Raw genomic sequence first — 19,542 nt, forward strand, 5'->3', positions numbered from 1 at the left:
GTACTTGCTGAGAATGGAGACCCATATCCCTTGCGCACAAGCTCTCCAAATGAAGCTTTTAATTTTTGGGAGAGTCGCATATGCGATTTCAGGTTGAGTCTGGGACATGATCCCATTGGTGGAGGGAAGATGATGCACCTGTGGCGATAGCATCTTGGGCCTTATTTGAAAGCAACTGGTATGCCGTTTTAACTGAAAATAGGCCATTCTTTGAAGGACCCCAAACCTACTTATCAACTCTCTGATATAGGCTCAAATTTATCTTAAGAATAGCCTCCTTTGTATGTAGTTGAAAATACTGTAGCAATAAATTTGTCCTCCAACATCTAGAGATGGAATCAATAAGCTCTGAAACCGAGTTCAGATGGCAATTAGTTGGCTTTGGCTATTGAATCTTGAACTTGGGGAGAGAAGGTACCCAACTATCTTGCCATATGTTCACATTTTCCCCACTTCCTATTTGCCAAAGTAAACCCTTGAGGAGAGTTTTCCTTCCTTCCAAAAGACTCTGCCATTCCCATGATGGTTTGCTACCCAACCTCGCCTCAATGAAACTTGAGTTTGGGAAATAAGTTGACTTCATTAGATGGCCCCAAAGGGTGTACGGGGATGACCAAAGCCGCCAAGCTGCCTTTGCCAATAAAACTTGATTCTGAATTTTTGAATCTTTAAAGCCCAAGCCCGCCTTTGACTTTGCACAACACTGACGTGTCATCCACTAACTTATCACACATAACGGTGTGCCTATCCCTATTGAAAAAAAATCATAGGTTATTATTTAAGATAAATATATCCTTATTTTTATTCTTATTCTTATATAATAAAGATATAAAAAAATATTTAATATAAGAGAAAAGTGTTTCTTACGAGGGGATGTTGGCTCCTGCATGTGCACAGGGCCAATGGCAGCACAAGAGGAAGGGCATCATTTTACATTTCATGGGGTGGGGTAGTAATTTTGCCCCAACATGCATGGTGCAAGGGCCATGTAAAGGGTGTCAATTTGGTAGTGTATAATATGTTAAGAGACTATCGACATCATACTATACTGACTTGGTACTATTTTTTCGATACATATAGGGTTTTTATTCGGTACGATTTTGGTATTCAGTACGGTTTTGATATAATATTTGTAAATTTTTCCTTTCATGGATATGTATGTTCAATATTTTGGTATGGTATTCGGTATTCAATACAGTTTTTGTAATTCAGTACCATTCAATACATACCGAATGGTTTGCATTAAATGTCGATACCATTCTATACCAATAAAAAAGAATCTCATAATGAAGTTTTGATATGGAAATTTGAAATGGTTTCGATCTCGGTACAGAAGTGACACCCTTAGGCCACACTCCACCATAGAAACCATTTTCCCTTAATAAAAATATACTCCATATATTTTTTTTATTTTGAATGCTTGCTTTTAGAAAAAGCATAAACATATTCAACGATATGAGGTGATGCCATATGGATCTTGAAGATTCAAGAGGGTCTTATTTATTTAATATGTAAATGAAACCTTTTAACTGTTTAAATGGTTAAAATCAAAGTCGAACTTTTCATTAAACAACCTCATTTTTTAAATCAAAACCGAAGCATTTATTAAACTGGTTCGCGGTTTAGGTGTAAATGGCTTAGTTTGGTTTTGACACCCCTTACTTGATGTACTGAAATCAATGATACCACTTTGGTTCTATTAAAATTTTTTTTTTCAATCAACTGTTATAAATCGAGTAATTAAAATACCACACTGATCAACCAAAATTGACTGTGCCAGATTTCGAGTCTCATGACTGACAAACATGTCGCCCTTGATATATACTGCTAACATAATATTCCACTCCAATATTGGTATTTCTCATTTATGGGTCCTTTGGGTAGCACACTATTGTTTGTGTCAGCTAATTCATAGCTACCACTCTGCCTTTTCATAGATACCATTCTGCCCTTTTTACAAAAAGAATATTCCCAGAATTCTTTTATTTTTATACTAATGGTCTTCATTGTCGTAAATGTCACCTTGGATTGTACTCAGTAATTTTTCTCTTATCTCCCAACTCAGAGTACGGTCTTATAGTAATAATCCAACACCTGCTATTGCTTCACAAATTTGTCATAAACTCCATGCATTATTCCATTATGTTTCTATCAATCTTTCAATCTTGTATTCCTCAATACTCATACAATTAGTAACCACATATCACACACAGATCCTTTAATAATTTCTATCGATGCACAACCATCTACAACTCACTTTATAATTGAATTAAATCCTCAAATTTTATAATTCACATTATCATGGATACACCTCTCAAATCACAGTCATTTCCAAAATTCCATAATAATACTCATCATACTATACTTTTTTTTTTTGGTGAAGCATCATACTATACTTTATAGTCCAACATAACAGGTATTCTAGGGAAAAAATCCCATCCACCGGCAGATCACCATGGCAGGTCAGGTGCCACAATCGGTCGGCCGGTGCCTTATTAACTGTAGATATACCTTGGCCAAGAGCTCATTTTTCATTCTAAACTTCTCATTTTGGGAGATCTTTTCACTGATCTGTCGTTCCATCTTGTGAACTCCTGTTTCTAACCATTTCCTTGTGATTCCCTCCTCATGCAACACCACTGATAAGTATTTTACGTCGTATTTCACCTTTTCACCGTAGAATTTTGCAATTTCGGGATGAATACATAACCTAGGTTAAATTTCTATGTTTTTCTCTCAATTTCTTCCTATTTCTTCCATGCATGTACATTATCTCTTTGTTGTCTTTGTTCTTATTTGTAGGATAACTCTGTTCCCTCGTCACACCACCCGTAGCAAGGTTGCCACCATTCCCCACGAACAAATGGCTGCCAAGGGTTACGATGTCATTTGGTTCCAATCACAAATAGACCAGGACAACTAGGATATGTTTTCTATCAGGCAGATTACATTGGACAGACCAATCATGATTGTGTATCTCAAGTCTTTCTGAGTACGGGGACGATTCGAAGCACTGGTTGGGATGCAATGCACAAACCCGAGGAAGAGGCTTATCCCTGCCTAGTATTGCCCTTTTTTTATAAGCTTAGGGGTGAGCACCTTCAGGATGGAGAGTACTGGTCACTAGCTAGGTAAATGGGACAAACATCACCTTGACCATTGTGAGGTGTGGTCAAGCAATTGGAGTCTCTACTGCTGGTTACAAACCATACTATGCCCCAAAGGCCGGACTTATGTAATTCTTGACTGAGGATGAGAGGAAAGATATGCATGGAGTGGTGACTGGTGGGGATGCTGATTGGGCCTTATTCTCCAACTAGAGGCCATCACCTAGGGTATTGTGCAAAGTAGTGCAGTACAACTTGCTTCCCATCAGAGGTCACTTCAATGAGGTGTCACTGCTACAGGCTTACACTACTTTTTGTTTGTACATTAGGGAGCAGATCAGCTTACCCTGTATCATGATGTGTCATATGGTGTATCGGGCTAATCATCCCAGTAGGGCCACTTGTTCTATGGGAGGACCTTGACTAAGGTGTTTCCGCTAGTTTGGGATCTGCTTCAACAACAAGCAGAAGAGTGGTGCCACCTCCACTCCATTTGACATATCTATTGTAGAGACGATGCACTTGGATCCTCAGGCTGGCAGTGATGAGGATGTACCCATAGTTGATCCTCTTCAGGAGCCTATTGATGAGGAAGGCATAATATGGAGTGGATATTGAGGATGATGTGGGAGATGAGTTCGAGGAGCACCCAACATATGAGGATATACAAGGTGTGCATGGATTTGTACCTTTGAAGGAGGTTCCTTAGACTAGTCAGGTTCCACTGGAGACACCTCAGGATGCTTCCTCACAGCCTCAAGGTAGGATTTCACCTCCTCCACCTTTTGTGAGATTTAATCTTGTTACCTTCCCTACCACCAGCTTACTTCACTGTCGGTTCTTTCACTCCTTCCATCTCTACAGGTGCGCTCGGAGAGAGGCTTACATAGAGAGAGGCTTCTCACACGTGCCATCTCTATGGATTCATGAGTGACTGCTAGATTGAAGACACTTAGTTCTCAAGTATCTACCCTAGAGATCAGTGCAGGGTTGGGCAGAGTACCTGGGTGTCCCACCCAAGTTCAAGCCACCTCAGTTTCAGCCACAACAACCTCCATCCTCTTCTTCACAACAATCCCAGTAGAGCAGCACAACCTCCTTTCAACTAACTTAGTTCAGTGTTAGATGTTTAATTTTCTTTTACTTATGTCTAGTTGTTCAATCTACGTCTAGTTCATGTCTAGTAAAATATTTTTTTTCCTCTTCCCTACCTTATGTTTCTCTGTTCAATGGATGTAAAAAACTTATGTTCTTTTAGTGAAGTTATGTTTAAGTTGTCGGCTTGAACACCTATCATAGTCTCATACTTGTCCACTATGTCTTATGCACTTCTCTTGAAATTTTTAAATTTTAAAACCTAATGATAACCATCAGACCTATGATCTTGTGTATTGAAAGTTTTGTAGAGAGCTTTATGCTCTAATACCACTTTATCACACCTTACCTCAATTATAGGCCAAGGTATGCGGCATTAGATTTTCAACCAGTCAACCTACCTCCACCAAGATCACAGAAGCAGTCTACAAACTCACAATATCATAAGATCACTACTAAAATTAGAGTACGCATATAAAATTTTATAATTTAATATTACCTATGATGATCAAGTCTAAAATGATAAAGATAATATTACAGACCCAATTTAAATTATCCCATAGCTAGATAAATAGTTTCATCATCTATACAATGTAAATTTACATCACAAAATTAGAAGGGAACAATTGTCCCCTCCACAGTGTCTCGCAGACACGATCTCAAAACCTTTCCTAAACATCTGTCTGCTTTAGCTCCAGTTCCACCATCTAAAAGAGAAACACAAGGGTTGAGCTTCACAATCTCAATGAGGGGTGAGCAAGTAAGCACACATATACAATCATGATGCCAATGCATGCTTGCAACAATAACCATAACATAATGCCATAAATGCACAATCACATGATCCGTTTTCATTTATAAATATTCCATTATAATTACTAAGTCTCAAATGTGGATATAAGTTCTATAAAAAACGTAGGTGGTATTCCCTCCCCAGTACGTTAGGCTCCAGAGATACAAGCTAGTTGCAAGCAAGAGTCAGCCAGTCCCGGAATTAACCTTAGTCCCCCAGCCAGTCTAAGAAAACCCATCAATCATTCATGCTGTCCAACAATCATATGTACAGTACATCATACCATGTTATACCCGTTATGGATGTAGTATGTCGTACCCGGGCGTAGTAGTCCCCCAAGACCTACCACCGAGTGGAATTAACCAATACCTCACCCCTATTAGCAAGAGGTTATAGCACTGTGATGTGATCTAACCCAATGCGATCTACATGTATCCATATTAATTCAACAACAACCAACATCCATATTCAACTATGGTCATAATCATAATATTGACCTTTGAGCCCATGGTATCGGAATCCTCCCCGGTCACACCATGCCTTAAACCGTTAATGTTATAATTACTACCATACATCTCATCACAAGTCACATCCACAAAACCTTGATCAAAATCTCAGTAATCAACAAATACATGTGCAATTTATACGCATATACAAAATACATCCATAACAAGATAATAAAGCATTACACATGGAGATACAAAATCGAAAGCATAGAAAAACTCCACAAGATAAATCAAAACACCCACTCACCTAGATACCCAAATCCAAAGCCTTTTTGTTGAATTCTCATCATAATGTATCCTCGCCGAGGATCTTAGGTTACTCAATTAATTTAATTAATAAATATTAGAATCATTTCAATCTATCCATGGATCGGTCTAATTTTCAAATCCCTATTGAATTCCCTCACCAGAATCCAAATCAGCTATTAAAAAGAGGTACTGACCTTGGATCAATATCTTTCTCACTTTGAGGGCAGTTTTGTACTTTCCTTATTATTCCAATTGACTTCCTAAACCCTATGTAGACCATTTTTTCAATTTTCTTTCAAATTCAGTTCTAGCACTTTTGGAGACCACAAACACCACATTTCTTGATGCCTCAAGGTCTAAAAAATGTAGAAACGCAACCCTAAAAGCAATGTAGAAGGTAATGGAAAAAAAAATAATGCATGCAGGTTTATGAGGTTCGGCAAGATTGCCTACGTCATCGATGAGATGAGATTTTGCTTCACTATCAATGGAGAATAGGGTTACAACGCTTGTGCTCACACCTCTCAGAATTGCATGCATTATAGAGAAAGAAAACCTCGCTACAAATATATAGCGAAAAATCCTAGTATGGAAAGTACAAAACTGCACTCGAATAAAAAATTCGAGCAGGGGCTGCACCCCTACACCCCCGCTATGCAGGGGGCCACCGTTCTATTTTGTCGGGGTGCCTGCACTAGTACTCCCTGGATTAAACTTCGACAGAATACAAGACATCGTACACCAACAAAAATTTCCTTTCAAGGTTCCCAAATTCTTGCTTTAGTATGGTTGTTTGTCTTCCCAGTTAGTCTTAATTTATATCTTGGAAATTGCTTATCTTGAAAATTTATACTTGGAAGGTTGTTCCATGCTCATCTACATAGGCTTGCAGTACTTAAATTGATTCATAATTTTATGTGAGCCTCGACCTTTGAGAAGAAGTAGTTCTTCTTGAGTTGCTCTTATCCCTTAGATGAATTTCCTTTGGATGGCAAGTTCTTTTCTTTTGAAGTTGGCACTTGTGTCATCTCCTACTTCTCTCTCTCTCTCTCTCTCTCTCTCTCTCTCTCTCTATATATATATATATATATATATTTTTTTTTGGTATCAAGTGCAGAGGGTTCGGTGAGGGTGGTGGTGGTAGATGAGGGAGATGGGAGTGTAAAGGGGGCAGTAGGCAGGTGTAGGGTGGTTCGTGGAGGATAGAAGGGTTTGTATTCTCTAGAAAAAAAAGTAATTTTTTTTTTAGTAGTGGTTTATCAACCGTGGCTAAATGACATCCTTTCAATTACTTTAGTGACACTCCAAAATCGCCATTAAATGTTATATCTTTAAGGGAAATTTACAGCGCCATCCCCTAGAGAATGACACTATTATAAGAACAACACCCCATCTGTTTCACCAAATTAGACTCAAAGCCCCTACTGTCAATCACTGTTAAGGAATATACCTTACATGCTGATGTCAGTTACTGTATTTTATTTTAAATACAAAAATACCATTTTACTACATATACAGTACCTAAAATACCCAAATTGGATGTTGATTGGAGATGCAACTGAATTGAGTTGAAAGAAAATGGAAATCCTTGGTTGGGGTTAGGGAGATTCATTTCATCTCTGCAGTACAACCACCTAGAGTTTCTAAGGCGATTGATGCCATGGACGGGACTGGAGCTCAACTCGTCTGTGCCCAAGAGGCATTGAATCTTCTCAACTGTGTTACTGATTCTTCTTTTGATCAGGAGAAATGCCTCCGCCTCTTGAATTCCTTGCGAGAATGTGTTCTCAAGAAGGTTTGTTTCAACTCTTCCCCTACGGCAACTACCATAAAACGTTTGAGATTCTTGGGTTATTGTTAATTTAGTGCTTCTCTCTTTTTATTGTGTCTCTGGATCTTTAAGTTTAGGTTTTTGAAATTTTAGCTCTGTTTGTGTTGGTGCCAAAATTTTCAAAATACGCCCTAGTGACGTGGCAGGGCGGTTTTGGGTATTCAGAAGAAGAAAACATGGGCTGACCGTATAGATTTGTCATCTATGTAAAATTTGATACTGGTTTGCCAGAGCAGTTAAGATAAGATATGCCTGCATAAGGCAAAGTTAGTGGGACAGGTGGTGATAGTACATTGGAAGAACCACTCATGGGCGAATGAGGCAAATAACATGAGCGATGGAATAGTTAATGGATCCAAGGTATATAAGGAGAAAAAGCCGCCCAATACGAAGACAATCAACACATTCAAACAAAACCAACAATGCAACTCTTTATTTCAATTTCGTATTTTTCATTTCTGTATTTAGAATTAAAGATGGAGTAGAACTTGTTTGTTCACTTCTTTCTAAATTCTCAATCCACAAAGTTATACATTAGGCTTTAGTGTTTTGTATTTCAAAAACTCCTTTTGAGAGGATTAATGCGATTTATTCTCTCATCCTTTAGAGGTTTTGATTCATAAAAGTCCCTGGAGCTATCGGGGCTAGAGAAGTACCCAAATCGTTTGGTCGAAGTCAAATTTGATTTTGAATCCGATCAGGAAGGATTCTGGCACGCCCACGCAAACACTAATACTGTCAACTGGCCGTAGTTAAGGGATGATATTTCGTGCCAACATCTTTTTGGAACGCCTGGTGGGACTACTCGTCAACATGGTGGTTCAAGCCAAAGGAAGCTCTAGAAGTTCTGAGGGGCAAAAAATACCAAGTCCTACAGAAGCTTCCAGTCCAAACCTAGAAATTGGATAGTCTTATGCTGGCCAGTAGGTTATGGCGGCCGATGAAGTGGCAAGGCAGGTACATACCGCTGTCCAAGCAGCTTCACAACCAATGTTTGAAGATGTATTCCAGAGAATAGCCTAATTAGTGAATTCTACAATTGATCATAAGATTGATCAAATGATGGCACTTGTGATGCCACAAACCAGGTCTAATGGTCAGTTTAACCCTAATCTAGCCTCCTCCAGTAGTCATCTGGGGTTTGGTGAGCAGGCTCGAGAAACAGGGGTTGCAGTCCACGAAGGGAATATTGGAACTAGCCAATGACCACAGGTAACGTACAATAACCCTGTATACCAACAAGGTTTATGGTATGCACCGGCTAATACAACTGCCCCTGGAGCAACAAGTGTTCTTATGAACGGTTCATGGTATGCACCTGCTGCTTTAGTGGCGACAGGGCCAAACACTATGCCCCTAGGTGGTCATCCTTACTAGACCAATAATCAAGGCCATTGGGCCGTAGGAATGGGCTCTCGCTAGACCATGTCCTACCATCAAGGGGCAAGGCGGTAAGAAAACAACATGTTTGACTATGCTGAATACGGTGAAAGGAGTCCAGCCTTTGCTGTGCCAAAGCCATTTATAGCTCAAGCCAACCATATGATGGTTGACCGAGAAGAACTGGTTAGAGTGATTCAACACTAAATTAATCCTGCTTTCTGACTAGTTATGATGCCTGTATACCAAAAACCATACCCAGATTATCTGGATATGACTGACATAGGAAGAAATATGAAAATACCGAAATTCTCCAAGTTTTCTAGGGAAGATAGCATGTCTACGGTAGAACACATAGCATGTTTCACTGTACAGTGTGGGACCGTAAGGCAGGTGACCTTATAAAGTTAAGGCTATTCCCTTACTCGTTGACCGGGGCAACCTTCTCATGGTATTGTAATTTGCCGCTCAACTCTATACAGAATTGGGGAGAGATGGAAGATAAATTTCATTTCCAATTCTTTAGGATTGAGCCTACGGTATCAGTATCTGGCCTTGCAAAGATGTACCAAGAGAACGATGAGCCTGTCAACCAATTTGTCAATAGGTTCAAAGTGGCCAAGCACCGGTGTGTTGTCAACCTCCAAAAAGGGGAATTTGCAAAGATGGCCCTTAGTGGTTTTTCTTTGGAATTAAGGAAGAGGTTTGTTGGCCAAGAGTTTGCAGACCTTAGCCAGCCAGTGGCATAGGCCACCTGCTATGAGTAGATCCTGAAAGAGGAAGAGCAACGGCGTGTCTCTGCTGCGAATACGTATAAAGGAGCAACCTATAACATGGCCCTCTTGGGTTTCGGCCAGTAGAAACTAGCCAATACCATTGACTATGAAAATTGACCTAGCCAAAATTGTGGAAGGAAAATATGTGTGCAAGTTTTTTACCAAACCTCAGGATAGAACAACTACACAGAGAAATTTTCAGCTCTGAAATTATGATTCAAATGTAAAGTATTCATTTGACACATCTAAGGCTATAACAATCTTTGACTAGTTGTTAAGGGACAAACAAATCAAATTGTCTGAGGGGCACCAAATACCCCCAGCTACTGACCTCAAAGATAGGAAGTATTGTAAATGGCATAATATAGATTCACATTTTACTAATAATTGTGTTGTCTTACGAAATGCCATATAGGCCATAAACGATGGCCGATAGAAATTTCTAGAGAAAGACAAGAGCGTGATGGTGGTTGACGAAGATCCATTTCCTGCTGTCAATATGGTCAATGTGGACCTTTCTGGCCTACTGTCACTCCCACAAGCCGTCCCGAGAAGAGAAAGATCAAAAATGAGGCCACTTATGTCCCACTTAGCTTTAGCTAAGTCAGGAGATGTCGTGGAGTTGCAACCTCCAAGAATAGGTTTGAGGTCGAAAGTAGATTTGAGGGATGGCCAAAGCAAGAAGAATACATCTGAACAAAGAGGATGACAAAATGGATCGTTAGTTCTGTTGAAAGACTTAAAAGACCTACAAGCCCACAAACAAGAAGAAAGGTTTGGAAGCTTAGGTTCTCAGTCAGAGGAAAAATTCCATTAGAGCGTTTGTCGCCATTGTAAGCATCTAATCGATGAGACCAATCGCTCAACTCAGGGGCAGACTGAAGACCCTCGAGGCCTTGCACCAGTCTCGAGGGGCAAACAATCAGATGACAGTCATAAGGCTCATACTGTTGCCATGGCTGAGGAAACATGTCATAGCCCTAAGAAATTCTGACCAAAGCCAGTTGCAAAAAAGAGACTGGATTTTGGGTAAAACTCAGAATTTGAGCGTTGGCCTTACCAAAGGCAAGTGGAGGAAAGACACAGGTCGGTGAAAGACAGAATAAGACATCCCCCATCTAGGGGACAAGAGCAAGAGTGGATTCCAATCATGGAACGCCTCATATAATCCCCACATAAGGGACCCCTTTGAAATCGCCTATACAACTACAAGGCAGGAAATAGAGAGCGGTCAAGAAGTCCATATTTGAGGATGGTACGGCCAAAAATGGAACACACTCAAAAATGGCAAATAACCGAGCACCCTAAATTCCCTTTTGATGAAAGCTAGGAGATGACCAGGACCCAAAGGAGAAGGTGGCAAAGGCAGCAAGCTGCCATCCAGAGAGAGGGGTCATTATGATCACCCACCCAACTTTATAAGGACCAAAGGGAGAAGAAAAAGGGTGCATTGGCATCATTCATTCTAATACAGTGGACTGAAAAATAAACAGAAGCCCAACCTAAGTCACCTGAAGTAGTAACCAGGTCGAAAGAGTGCTCGGATACTCAGGGGAAAAATGAGGGGCTTGACCCAAAAGTGAAACAAGTGGTTAGTTCAGAAGTTGATCCTGAGGTATCCGATCTCAAGATAGACAGTAGCGGAGATTTTGGGGAATTCATTAATATGATGTTCGGATCGGTAGAGGCACAATTACCCATTAATATGGTGTATATATTGCTCAAAGTGTTCGAGAACGATTCAGTCCATATAGAGGAGCATGACTTTGATGGTGAAGACCAACTCTTAGAAATTCTTAGAGTGGATGTGGTGATCGAACTCACAGATAAATTAGAGGTTGGTTCAACAAGAGAAGAGAACAGAAAATCTCCACCCCTAGAACCAGCATAGGAAATGGCCAGGGCTTTATTTGACCGGCCAACTAAGGAAATGACCCAACACTTAAAACCAGTCTATGTCACTATAAACATGGATGGAAAGCCGGTCTCAAGAGTGTTGGTGGACAATGGTGCAACAATTAACATATTACCGTCATGAATGATGGCTAAACTTCAATGGAACGAGAATGATCTCATTCCTGTGGATGTTGCTGTGGCTAATTTCCTTGGAGGTGCTAGCTCTCCAAGAGGCATCTTGTCAATTGAATTAAAGGTTAGAGGACGGAGCTCCATGACTATTTTCTTTGTCATGGATGCCATGGCTAATTACAACACACTATTGGGACGTGATTGGATTCATGCCAATAGTTGTGTACCTTCTTCTTTGCACCAATTTCTCATGTTTTGGAATGAGTGAGGTCAGGTGGAGGTGGTTATGGAAAATAACCAGTCGTTCCTTGTTAATGCTAGTTTGGCTGATGCGATGTTTTACCATGGGGACATTTTCCCTGTTAAACTTTTAGAGCCTGATGAAGATGGCAGATCGACCATAATGACGGTCAATCAATTTGGAGCACAACCAGCATTGTTAGAAGTTTATCATTGAGAGACCAAGACCAGTACTTGATGCAGCCTACAGTGGAACAAGGAGCTGTCAAAGACACACTTAGGAGATTGGTAGTGGCTCAGATGGAGCATCGTTTAGTAGATGCGCCAACAGTCATGACCACTGTTAGTTAAAACGGGAACGGTAAAAAAATAGAAACGTACGGTATAGGTTTTAAACAGATAAAAACGATGAACGGTACGGTCAAAAAAATAGGGAACGGCAAACGGATGAAAACGAACGGTACGAATATTAAACGTGTAGTTTTCAAAAAAATGAAACAAAAAAAACGGTAGTATACTCATGCAATTTGAGAGATTATTACTTGTATACATGCATCTAATATTCCAAAAGCTCTAGGAGTCCCAAGATAAAATAGCCCAATGGACTACAAAAAAATGAGATGTTGTTAGCTTTAGCTTCTCCTTACTCAATGGGCTATAAGAAGATGAGATTTTTTTCCTATAGATAGTATGGAAGTTAAAAACAAAAAACCAAGTACCATATTGTCTTCACTCTTCACTTTTACTAATAGGTTTTTTTTTTTTTTTTTTAATTAATTAATTTTTTTTAATAAAATTCCTATTTTACCATTAAAAAATGGATACGCGTTTAAAACGGATTCTTTTGCTGTTTCCCTTTTTTTCCGGATTGTATAATAGCATACGGGAAAATGCGTTTTAAACGGCAAAAAAAGGGGAACGCATTTTAAACGCGTTTAAAACGCGTTTTAACTAACAGTCTCATGACCATTGAGAGAGAATACAACCTAATTATAGAGGAAAAGGATCTACCACCAGCTCCACTAAAGATGGAAGTGACTTTAGCCGAAGTGGAGGATCCTCTACAAGAAGTAAATTTAGGATCAGAGGAAGATAGGAGACCGATCTTTGTAAGTGGGCTTTTACTGCCAGACTTCAAGGAAAAGTTTCCTTACGGCCAATAAAAATTGTTTCACGGGGGATTACTCTGAAATGCCACGTTTAGACCATAAGCTTGTAGAGCATCGGTTACCTATTAGGGACGGATACAAACCATTTAAACAACCCCCTAGAAAGATGGCAACAAAAGTTAACCTCAAAATAAAAGATGAAATTGAGTGGTTGCTCGAAGCCAATTTCATAAGAACAACTAGATATAATGGATGTCTAACGTGGTTCCAGTCGTCTAGAAAAAACGGAAAACTTAGGTATGCATCAACTTTAGAGACCTGAATAAGGCCACGCCTAAAGGATGAGTACCCTATGCCCGTGGTAGACATGCTAGTGGACTCATCATCCAAACATAAAATACTATCATTCATAGATGTCCATGCAAATTATAACCAAATATTCATAGCTGAATATGATATACTCAAGACAACATTCCGATGCCCAGGGGCATTGGGGACATATGAATGGGTGGTAATGCCGTTCGATCTAAAGAACACAAGAGCAACTTTCAAAGGGCCATGAATACCATATTTCATGACATAATTGGTCATTTCCTTGAAGTATATGTTGACGATGTGGTGGTCAAATCTCAAAATGAGAATGAGCATCTTGAGCATCTAGCAAAGACTTTCGACCAAATGAAGGCCCGCGACCTTAAAATGAACCCTTTGAAAAATTATGTTTGTCATTATACTTTTTCGTGCCAAAATTACGGTACTACCTGATATCGGTGACCATGGAGGTGTTGTGCCAAACAGATGTTATTAAATATATGCTCAATAAACCAATAGTACAAGGAAAAATTGGTAAATGGGCTATGGCCCTAACTGAATTTGCTTTGCAATACTTGCCTCAGAAGGCCATGAAGGTGCAAGCATTGGCAGATTTCCTAACAGACCACCCGCCAATAGAAGTATCACAGGAAAATGTAATCGATCTGTTACCCTAGAAGATGTTCTTTGATGGATCAAAGACAGAATGATCAGCTGGAGCAGGAGTAGTGATCATTTCCCCACAAGGCGTGGAGACACATCTAGCATTCTAGTTGTGTTTTGCCTGTTCCAAAAATCAGGCGGAATATGAAGCTTTATTGATTGGACTGAAAAATCTATTAGGGATGGACGTGCCCGTAGTGGAGGTGATCAAAGACTCACAATTGGTGATCAAACAAATAGCTGAGGAGCATCGATGCGAAAGTGAATCATTAACCAGATACTTGGAAAAAACCCAAAGCCTGTTCAAGAGATTCCATAATACATCTCTTAGATTCATTCCAAGGAAAGAAAATTCCATGGCCAACAGTTTGGCTCAGGCTACCTCAGGTGCAAAGCTAGGTGAAGGTCAACACGAGCAAGTAATAACTCTTCGGAGGAAGCTTTTCTCATCAATTGCAGAACCTGTAATGACCGAGGTAAATAGTTTGGAAGAATTAAAGCCTAATTGGAGAACACCACTACTCCAATTTTTGCATAATCCCAATACCAAGATTGACCGTAAAACTAGAAATCAGGGCCTCAGATATGTGGCCTTGGGTGGTCAATTGTATAGGAAAGCTGAAGACGGCCTGTTGCTACTATGCATGGGAGTAAATGAATCCTTGCAAATTATGGCCAAGATCCATGAAGGGATTTATGGTGCACATCAGGCTGGTTCAAAGATGCAGTGGCTAATTAGATGATATGGTTATCATTAGCCAACTATTGTGGATGATTGCCTGAAATATGCAAAAGGGTGTCAAGCATGCCAAAGGCATGGGCCGATCCAACGAGCCTCGGCAACTGATTTACACCCAATTGTTAGACTGTGGCCTTTTAGAGGATGGGCAATGGATATCATTGGAAAATTTACCTTCCTTCCAATCAAGGGCATAGTTTCATCCTGGCCGTGACAAATTATTTTACTAAATGGGTCAAAGCTATTCCACTCAAGGTTGTGAACCAGACGGATGTGATCAAGTTTATGAAACAAGGTATCATTCATAGGTTTGGGATCCTTGAAACCATAACCTATGATAATGGGACTGTGTTCATAGGAGATTTATACTGGAATTCGCCAAAGAATATGGGATTGCCATTATTCATTCAACTCCATACTATGTTCAAGGAAACAATCAAGCAGAGGCAAGTAATAAGGTTTTAAAGTCAAATTTGGCTAAAGTCAATTCTAACAATCCTTCTGCCTGGGCTGAGTTACTATCTGAAGTCCTCTGGGCATACCGAACCACTAAATGGTCAAGCACAAGGACTACGCCCTTCTCTTTAATGTTCGGCCACGATGCAATTCTACCTATGGAAGTAACTATAAAATCACTATGAGTTGCCCAACAACATAGTTTGACTCCATTTGAATATAGTGAAGCTATGTTTAGTCAAACTATGTTGACCGAATTGGAAGACCTAACAGAGGAATGTGTCAAAGCTTTAAATTATATACAAGCATAGAAAAGGATGGTGGCCAAAGCATATGACAAGCGTGTTAGGCCTAAAGACTTTAGAGAAGGACAATTGGTATGGAAAACTATTCTACCGATTGGAGGTAAGACTAACTTGTATGGGAAATGGTCACCTATGTGGGAAGGACCATACGAGATATACTAGAAACTCAAAGGTGGAGTGTACAGATTGCAAGACCTCAATGGATAGATCCAATTAAAATCGATCAATGGGAAATACTTGAAAATGTATTATCCAGTCATGTGGGAACCTGCTCAATGAAGAACCAACAATACAAGAGCAGAACGGTCAAAACATCATTACTTGAAAGGAAGGCCGTAAACGGTTCATCATAAAAAAGGAGAGAGTACAGAAGAGAGAAAAGGAAACTATTCAAAACATACTAAGGGGCATCCCCCTTAGATTCTTCTGGCTCACAGGCCTTAAAATTGAGACGTTCAGCTACTTGAGACCAACAAGCCTGAAATTGGTTGTCCAATTGAGATAATTGATGAGAGATTTCAAGCTTATCTCTCTCAGGTTTCAACACGTAGCTCAAAAGCTTGCAAATCTACAGCTAGCTGGGAAACCTCCTCGAAAAGATCCTTGAACTCTTGAGTGTTAGAATTCATCAGCTGTCTTTCCTTCTCCTTTTCTTGTTGTAGACTCTTGATTTCTTCCTCCAGACGCTTGATCTTAGCCTCAGAAGCGGTAGCAACCTCCATCAGACACTCCAGTTTGCGTTGCGGAGTGTCCACCTTTTCAAAAGCAGCTTTGTGGGCAACAAGAAACCGTTCAGTCGAGTCAAAGATATCAATCGCCTTAAGGACCGTGCTCCCCAGCATCGAGCTCAAATTTTTAAGAAGATCCCCACAAACACCCTGCCTCGCTAAAAGAAGGGGGTCAGCCTGGATGTCACGGGAAAATTTCACCAAATCAGTAGTGCGACCACTCCTTCAAAATTCCTTTGCGGACATGTTGACTGAAGATTCATATAAAACCCTCACACGGTCAAAGAGTGACGAGGTTTGAGAACGTGCATCAGAAGTAGTCTCAGGAATCTAAGCTCGGGAGGACCTGAGAAGATTCAGGCAAGAGCATGCCGCTAAAGTCAGGAAGAGATGTGGAGGCCTGCGAAAGAAGAAATTTCGGTGACTACTCTCATATATGAGAAAAGAAGGTTGAAAAGATGAATCAGTAAAAGAAAAAAAGGGGCACTTACGTCCTCAGAGGCTGGAGGAGATGGAGCCTTAAGCTTAACAGGAACAGGTACTTGATCCGAAACTTGACCTTTAAGAACATCAGAAGTTACGAAAATACCAGCATCATCATGCAGATGTAGATCGGTGGCTTTCTTAGATTTCTTGGGCAGAAAGTCAGATATAAGCACTGTTGTTCGAGACCATTTCGATGTCAGGGAAGGAGACCTGGCCTGAGTGGTTGTAGGCCGTTTACCTCGCTTAAGCCTTTTCAAGGAAGTTCGCTCTTTAGGAAGACTACCTGCTGGCAGTATGGTCAATTCTTCAGTAGTATGAAAATCATCAGAGGAGTCTGAGGATTCTTGAGCAGTACTGGCTGAAGCGCGGCTAGAAAAGATAAACACATATATCTATCAAAGAGAAAAGACGTAAATGCTGATGAACATAGGGAAAGAAGAAGCAAAATACTAAGGTAGGGGCGAACTACAACAACGTGATTCTTCACACTATGCCTCTCATGATCTGTGGCTAAAAGACCTGAGAAGGTCACATATTCTGTAGTTGCATAGGCTGAGACGTTCACTACGTCAGCAATGGCAAAAGGGGCTTCCGGCAGAAGAGGTTTCTTCTCTATTAATCGCGTAAACTCTGGATGAAAATTATCATACTTTATAGGACGGCCACGGAGTAACTTACTTGCATTCTCTGGCCGTGCCATGAATTCATGACGCTCAACGCGTTCTAAATTCTTTATGGATTTTCGATGTCTCTCCTTCATAATTTGATGATCAAGAGTATATTTAATATGAAAGGCTTTTTTATACGTTATAATGGAGTCATAAGGAGTGTTACCTTTAGCAGATCGGAGTCGATGTTTCCGGTTGCCTGGACTTTGCAATTCAGGAAATGAAGCTGTATTAGAATCTTCGTCATGAGCCGAGTTAGTAGACGCGCAATCAGAAGGGGTTGCATCCAAAGTTCCAGCATAATAAGATTGCCACCAAGACTAGAAGTCATTGGTTGTAGAAGGGGCCAATTGATACAGAACGAGAGAGAATTCAGAAAGAACAAAGACTTTTAGATCGGTGAACTTTTGAATCTCTGCCTCACTGAACAAGACGGACAATTAAGCCTCCAGTAAGATAGAGAATAATAGCAAGGGTACGGAACAGATTGGATAAGACCGAATTGGTGATATGAAATGAGGATTGTAGCATTCAGTCCCATACATGTTATTTTTGGAATGCTCAAGAGTAATTCCAAAAGAAGATCGTGGCAAGTCAGATAACTAGCCCACAGATTAGATGCAGTTAAAGGCTCATGAATAGCAGAAGCCAACCAGTCAGGTATATTTTCAAGGGAACAGAAAGGCATGAAACGTTCAGGAAGACTGTCAAAGGGTAAAGTAAAGAAAAATTCATAATACTCTGCACAAGACAGAGGAGGAGCCAACTCATGATCGAAAGAGTAGCCTATGATGGAAGAGGTGTTTTGAACCTGGGGATGGTAAGTTTCAAGGAACTAGGCTCTGAGCCACATTTGCAGGAGCCATAATGGACCACCCCCGTTGGTAAAGTGCTCTTCAAGAACAACATTACATCCACGGTATAAATGGGAGAGAATTGTGAAGGCTAAATCCACAGAGTGACCGTCAGCTATGGCATTCACCAGCTTAAGGAAGGCTTTGGAGATCTTCTCCGCTCTCGAATAACTCATAAAGCGACATAGCCAAATGAGTAGGAATGCAACGTATTCCTGGTGGGAGATGAGACCAACCTTTTTCCTATACATTGTTACATAATTGGGATAAGTACAATGCCTGGAAAATTCTAAGCCATAGTCGTTAAGATGGCCATCGGTGGCACCATTGAGCTCCTCACCCAAAGATTTTAAGCCTAGAAGGGCTCCTATGTCCATTAGGGTTGGGCTAAGCATTCCACAGGGAAAGTGAAAAGCATTGGTGGAACGTGACCAAAACCCCATGGCTACCTGGAGAAGAGGAAGGCCAGGAGGAATGAAACGTTTGGTCAATTGGATAGCATGGAAAATTCCTAATATATGCCATTCAGCGGATTTAACCACGGTCATCCGCTCTACCCATTTGTTCCAGCCCTCTAACCGACGAGGCCAGAAATGATGCTAAGGTTTAGGCTTCGCTTCATCTCTAACAGGGTCAGGTTCACGAAAAAGGAGTTCCTCCTTTTTGTGACAGGGAAAGTTTTTCACCTTGAAAGGAGGAGAAGGGACAGTGAAGAATCAAGGAAGATGAGTACCTCAGGCTGGATCGATTGAGCGCAGAGGGAGTTTCTATCATAGGTTAACTACTCCTCCAAAGAAGGATCGTCAGCAGGGGGAATAGAAGAACTCATCTCACCTTCGAACACTTGAGAAGGAGAAAGTGCAGAGTAAAAGAAAATCAAAGAAGAAGATGAATAGTATTTGTGAGTATTATTCGGCTTTTTAAAAGGATTAGTAGAAAAATCTCGCTAAAAGCACGCCGTCCAAGGGACGTGTGGCAGTCCAACATAGGCAGCAGAGGAGACTGATTTAACGTGCGTACGGACAAAGGTAATTATCATCCAAAGTTTAAAATTTTTAGAGGAAAAGATCAAACCGCCAAAAGGCTTAATCAAAAGTGGGTGAAATTTGAGAAAAGGCCTAAAAAAGCAAAGTATTTAAAAGGTCGAGGAGAATACAATCTAGTAACGCCTAAGCCTCAAACTCTGAGTTAGTCATTAAGAGACCGTTAGAGGGTGA

General features: G+C 40.4%; 1 protein-coding gene across 2 annotated transcripts; it reads right to left on the reverse strand.

Moving 5' to 3' along the window:
- Window positions 1-15,826: 15,826 nt before the first annotated feature.
- Window positions 15,827-19,313, reverse strand: LOC122059336. Of its 2 annotated transcripts, none has more exons than XR_006134024.1 (3): window positions 17,638-19,311; window positions 16,809-17,172; window positions 15,827-16,717 (listed from the first exon to the last, which is right to left on the reverse strand). XR_006134024.1 is itself a non-coding variant. In XM_042622062.1 (3 exons), exons 1-3 carry the CDS (start codon window positions 17,800-17,802, stop codon window positions 16,640-16,642), a joined length of 630 nt encoding a protein of 209 aa, XP_042477996.1. In that variant the 5' UTR covers window positions 17,803-19,313; the 3' UTR covers window positions 15,827-16,639. The 2 variants fall into 2 exon arrangements, 1 of the variants encoding a protein (XP_042477996.1); XM_042622062.1 differs by having other exon boundaries at window positions 16,809-17,195; window positions 17,638-19,313.
- Window positions 19,314-19,542: the final 229 nt, after the last annotated feature.

Source organism: Macadamia integrifolia, chromosome 13 (genome assembly GCF_013358625.1).
Source record: "Macadamia integrifolia cultivar HAES 741 chromosome 13, SCU_Mint_v3, whole genome shotgun sequence".
In the NCBI taxonomy this organism is placed as follows: Eukaryota; Viridiplantae; Streptophyta; class Magnoliopsida; order Proteales; family Proteaceae; genus Macadamia; species Macadamia integrifolia.

Coding starts and splice junctions, on each gene's coding strand:
- LOC122059336 (XM_042622062.1), bottom strand. CDS start 17,802: ATGACTTCTAGTCTTGGTGGCAATCTTATTATGCTGGAACTTTGGATG. Junction 17,196..17,637: donor TCGACTCCGATCTGCTAAAG/GTAACACTCCTT, acceptor TCTCTTTGATAG/ATATATGTGTTTATCTTTTC. Junction 16,718..16,808: donor CTCCTCCAGCCTCTGAGGAC/GTAAGTGCCCCT, acceptor CTTCTTTCGCAG/GCCTCCACATCTCTTCCTGA.